Source organism: Phlebotomus papatasi, chromosome 1 (assembly GCF_024763615.1).
Source record: "Phlebotomus papatasi isolate M1 chromosome 1, Ppap_2.1, whole genome shotgun sequence".
Lineage (NCBI taxonomy): Eukaryota > Metazoa > Arthropoda > Insecta > Diptera > Psychodidae > Phlebotomus > Phlebotomus papatasi.
The window spans coordinates 46,942,460-46,948,459 of record NC_077222.1 but is presented as its reverse complement, the minus strand read 5'-3'; the positions used below and the strand labels follow the sequence as shown (position 1 = coordinate 46,948,459).

The following is a 6,000-nucleotide window of genomic DNA, read 5'->3' as shown; positions in this document are numbered from 1 at the left end:
AGGCGAAAAAATCGTATAATAATCTAGCTCCACCACTCAAAGTAGCCCCACCTCCCCCTATTTGGCATATTGAAGCAAATTGTTTGCTCTTGGTGTAGAAAAAATAGTCAAAATTTCTTCAATCCAATAAATATTGTAAGATATTTCTTATCGAGGTACACATAACTCACTCTTGTTGTCCTAAAATTTATACATTTAATAATAATAGAACTCTTTCTTAAGCAAAAAATGTATTTTTTCGGAAAAATTTAAAAACAAAAAACAAATTTTGTTATATATTTTTTCATCCTTATTTCTTTAATATACTACTTTTTTTGTTTTTTTAGACTTGAAATCTTAGCATTGTAAGGCATTCCCATTTGATGCATAATAAGTGGATTAACGCGAAATACACATAAGGGATAACATTAAATTCGACTAAAGACTAGGGCGAGACCTAGTGGAAAGTGCCCATTGACCATGCTTTGCACGGTTTCAAGCTTTATAATGATTAAATTTTTCTTATGTTTCTGAATAAAGTCACATTTATTGAAAAAAATAGGAAAAATTTAGTCATTATGAAGTTTGGGACCATGCAAAGCATGGGCACTGTCCCTTACATGAATTCAAGTTATAGGGATACTTGTCTACTGCATGAATAGTCCACATACTCCAAGTTAATTAATCATAGAAATAAAAAATATTTTTTTCTGAAATTACAAGGTTTCGTATGTGTGATCAATTTTAATCTTTGTATTAACATAAAGCATAAAAAAATAATCAAAATGTCACGGCATCAGTTCTTTATTATACACGTTTTAAAATAATAGTTATATATCAGAAATTAAAATTCTACATTATTCATAAAGGCAGAGTTTGGGTCTACTCCGGGAAGCGACAAGAGAAAAATATATACTACCACAATTTTCTTTTTCCAAGAAAATTAAATTATCTAATAACATTCTTATTTGCCCTTTTGTGTAGGCAATACCCAAGGCTATAACATGAGATAAGAAAAATTTTCCTAAAATTCACGGTTTTATTGTGAAAGTGTGCGGTGTCCCTGTTTTCCCTATATACCAATTTCTCGATTTTTTTGTCTTCGCGTGTCCTGTCCACTTTTAGCTGAGATTCTTTACAATCTCAGCTTTTGTGATCCTAGGTGACATCCGACCTCGTCAGATCGGGCCCAAATTTTGGATGTACACGTTTTGACACTCATAGATCACGAAAATCATGTGTGCTAATAATCGATTTTCGTGGACGTCCGTCCCATCCGGAGTACAAACGCTTCTGGAGAGAGAACTAAAAAAGATATCGACAAGCGGTTTTCGGCAAAGGTTAAATGTCGATAGGTGGCTAAAAGTTGATGATGTCAGACTCCCTTCCGCCATTTTAGAATACCACCAAATTTTGTTTTCTCAATAACTCAGCATCTATGCTATGGTATCGATCGGGCTCAAATTTTAATATGTTATAGCTGGGCCTAAGAGCTTTCGATCAGTACCAAACTTAAGCTCCCGCGACCCCCCTGACCTGAGCTAGAGGGGATTAAAAATTCAATTTTCAAATGGTCATATATCCGCTTCTAATTATCGGAATTTGAAAAATTTTGGTGTTCTGGAAAGCTCTCGTGGAGTACTACAACCCGTTTTACTCCCTAATTTCATCTGATTTAATCGAAGGTCCTTTTAATTGAAAAATCGATTTTTGATTAATCGATCTCTAATATTTCGAAAACTAGACAATGTTTTTTTTAAATTTTAATATGTTGTAGCTGAGCTCGAGACCTTTCCAACGGTGGTTCGCACTCTTCCCTCGATGTTCCCTGACTTGAACAATAACAAAAATTGTCTTGACGCGGACCATATTTTCGGTGTTTATGAAGCGATTTTGATGAAATTTTAGTATTTATTGTATATGAGATTGAGATCTTTCTAATGATAGACCCCATCCGTCCCTACATCAACCCACTGTACCCAGACCCTTACTATATCCAAATGGACCGGACACTATTTCTAATGTTTATTGCCCGATTTCATTGAACTTTTTTTTCTTTTGTTTGTTTTCCCCACTCAGATTATTTAAAATATAAAATGACCAGTGTAAAGCCCAGATGTGCTTATGGTAGCTGAGATTCTTTACAAGCGACCTCGAAATGCGTGCAACTCGGGGTGCTTGGAACTCGGAATGCATGAAAATTCGATTGTGATTTGAATTTCGGAGGTAAAGAATTATATGCAGTGCGAATATTTCGCCCTTGGATATCTATGTTCTTAAACCATTTCAATGTCGAATTTTCGAAAATCAAAGTTTAACCATCTTTGGAGGGCCTATTTTTCAACCGATTTGCTTAAATTTGGATTTGTTTTAAATATCTTGAAATTTACAACCCTACTGCATTGGACTTGTCATAATCATGAGTTAGTATAACCCATAAATGATTTACCTTTTCTGATTTACTTTTTAATCTGTTCGTAAGTTCGTATGCTTATTACTCATGTTAAAATATTATAAAACTTACTTTTCTTAAGCAATTTTTTTATTTCTGAATGGTTTTCCAAATTTGCTAATCAATTTAATCAGTAGTAAAGCTGAATGTACCCAAAAAGCATGTGAAAACATAATACACGGATAGCTCTTTCTCGTGAGTTCGAGCACTCCGCAAAGCTTGGATGCTTTGTCATCTCTTTTTCTTAAATTTTCTTTACAGTTGTAAGGATTTCACGTGGTCCTCTGTTCCAAAATTGTAAATTTGAATTTATTTGTCTTTTATTATAACTACGATTAGACGATTTTTTGGCTTTACCTACTAATGGATTGCGGCTCAGTCAGAGATAGCCATTTTCAAACTTCTCACAATAGGGAGTACAAATGGTACAGAGCAGTATCTTCTGTTTGCTCTTTTCTCTGTTCATTAAAATGAGTAAAAAGTATTATGTTAGAGTTTGTACATACATCATAGTTTACTTATTTATTCATGTATAAAACATGACTGGCATAATACAACCTACGAAGGGGTTTTCCACCGTTTTCACTCTGGAGGTTGGTCATCAACGCTAAGGCAGCTGTGGCCGTAGAAAGCACTACACCATCTTTCATCTTAGTATTTTTAAATATTTTAAAAGACATATGCCATAGGCATATATATATATATATTAATTATTATTATTATATATTTATATTTGTTTTTTGTTTTCTTTTTATCCCCCATGTAAAGACGTTGAGAACATCCCTGTGCAGAAATATATTGTTCAAGCTGGAAAAAGTCAAACCATCCCGTGTCCTGGAGTAAATGAACTGTCTCTCGTCGACACATTGACGTGGAAAACAAATAAAATAATTGCACAGTATGCAAATGGAATTCCTTTAGTTCATGATCAAAGGGTATGTATAACAGATCATTATTGTTAAATAAAAATTATTTTGCTCATAGAGAAATTGCTTTTTCTGTGGATTACAGTGGCTTAAAATTTAAAATGGTATTAGATGGTTTTAGTGTTAAACAAACCTTGAACTGAAATTGACAAGTCATTGGTTTATAAAAAAGTTAATTAAAAAAAAATCTGAAAAGAGACTAATCCAGGCTCCACATTTCATCTAAATACCAATTTCTAAGATATTTGATTTCGCTAGAACAAATGTTTTCTACAATGCTAAAGTAGCACAATATTTTCAATATAATATGATGTGCAATTCTTACAGAGTTTCTCTAAAAAGTACACTTAAAATTCCCTTAAAAGTAAAAGAAAAGGCAGAAAAATATTGACGCTTAAGATTAAAATACATGCGAGTAACTCAATGGGTCAAGTGGTAGAGCACTCGCTCTATGATGCAAGTGTCCCGGGTTCGAATCTCCTTTAGGCCACCAGGGATTTTTCTGGCATTAAAGGTGTTCGGATTGCATCCAGTGAGCTTCACTGCACTTGATTCCGCGGGCATGGGACTGACAACCTCATCCCGTACAAGAAAAAATAATAATGCATGTCTAGAAATCCTCTTGCAGGAAGGCCTTATTCCTTCATGGAATGTTGTGCCAGCATTATTATATTATTATTATTAACTCATATACCGATGAATTAGTTATAATTTAAGCAGCAAGAAAACTGAATGTACAAGTAAAAAACTTATGTTCAGTCTATATAACGGTATAAAGTTCAACGATAAACATTCTATGTTGGCGTCAAAAAATAATTTATTTAGAGCCGGACTCTATAAAAATATTTTCCTAATAAACAATCTCTCTACGATTTTCTATATGTTCCTCATTATTCCTTAAATATCCTTCACCTACACGAATCATTTCTTACTTCGAAAGAAACGTTCAGAATAGGAGAAATTGAGGAACAATAGTTTTCATCGTTTTCCATTTAAAAAAAATCATTTGAACTGACGTTTGTATAAAGAAAAAAATACCATGATCCTTATGTAAGGAAAATGTTTGAAAAGTTTCACTTGTGACTAAGCACAGTTTTTCTATAAAACACTGTATCTATCTATATGCAATATTGTTATTTTTCGTATAATAATTCATGAACCATTTTAAATCGGTAGGTCTTAAGAACTCTTAAAAACATTTTTAACTCTAAATACGTATTATTTTTCAATAATAATTGTGGAAAAGTAGTGCAGCTTTTTTTTTAATTCCATTCTCCCTTGAATTTATTATTATACTTGTGTTATTGTTCTGGTGGCTATGGAATTCTTCATTAGATGCTGTACTTTAATTATGGGAGAGCATCTTCAAACCCAAAAATTAAAACAATATAGATGTAGTGCAGAGGTGCAGTTTTCTCTGAATGTGTAGTATAATTAAGTAACCACGATGCTCAATTAAACTGCAGTATATATAGTGACAAGCATAGAACGGGCAGGATAGAGTATTATATGAGAAAATTGAGTGGCAAAAACATGTAGAAATATTGCTTGTAGACCAAATCTGTAATTCAAATAACTTTCTACATTGCTTTGGTAATTAATTAAAACTTTGTAATATGAGAAAATATTCAACACAATAATTTAAAATTGGATTTAAATATAAGTATAGTGATGATTTTTTTCCCAACTCTACCTCCTGTCATGGAAGTACTCCTATCTGTCGCCACTGTTTGCTTTACCAGAACTATTTCCATTACGGATTGCATATATAATTGCTGTTTAGATATAATATCTAAATCTCTCTGTATATATATTATCCAGATATCTCTGTTGCCTGGGAACTTCAGTTTGCATTTCCACCCGTCCGTTGCAGCTGACACAGCCGAATACACTTGCCTCGTCAACGAAAGACATACCCCAGAATCCATAGTCGATTTAATAGTTCAGGGTAAGTTTTGAATTAAGTTATTTCATTTAAATTAATTTTTTTTATATATTATATCATGCAGATGGTACCATTCTATATTGATCTAAATCGTCTCAGAATGTCTTGCATTTATTTCTTTTTGTTTGTTTTTTTTTCTTTTAATTTTTAGATATATTTTGTGATTTTCAGATGTTCAAATAATATGGTATTCAATTCCTTCTGAAAAGAATACATGTATAGTATAAAAATTCCCGACTTTTGTAGATTATTTTAATAAGCATTTTTGTAGAATAATAGTATAGGTATGTAATAAATCCGTCCACGTATTCCTTAACCTTTCCTTTAATCTTCCTTTTTAATTTGAATATTTACTGAATGTTTAATTTTAGATTGTGTTTTATGCAATAGAATAAATTATAGAGGAAGTGTTCATAATTTTGGACAGGGTGCTTATAGACATCAATGTTCTAAAGTTTGAAGTGCAATATTTTTTTTTAACACTATACATCCTTTTTGTTTTCTTTTTCAATTACGTTGAATAAACATTCCAAAATTTCATTGAAAAGTTGTGGGAGCATCCAAAATTTGACTACAAAATAAAATGCTTTTTTTTAATAAACATTCTTAATAAACACACTAGAAAATTAATTAATGCTAATCGTAATATTTTGTAAAGTCAAGGAGGATTTCATCCACTTAATCATATAATTTCATTA

The 6,000-nt window shown here is 32.0% G+C and overlaps 1 protein-coding gene across 5 annotated transcripts in view; it reads left to right on the top strand.

Moving 5' to 3' along the window:
• Positions 1-6,000, top strand: part of LOC129799465 (tyrosine-protein phosphatase 99A) — an 80,505-nt gene that overhangs the window by 20,889 nt on the left and 53,616 nt on the right. For all 5 annotated transcript variants that reach the window (XM_055843357.1, XM_055843360.1, XM_055843359.1 and 2 more), the window contains exons 2-3: positions 3,200-3,366; positions 5,179-5,305. In XM_055843357.1, coding sequence (XP_055699332.1) covers positions 3,200-3,366; positions 5,179-5,305 — 294 coding nt within the window. The remainder of the gene's footprint in view (positions 1-3,199; positions 3,367-5,178; positions 5,306-6,000) is intronic.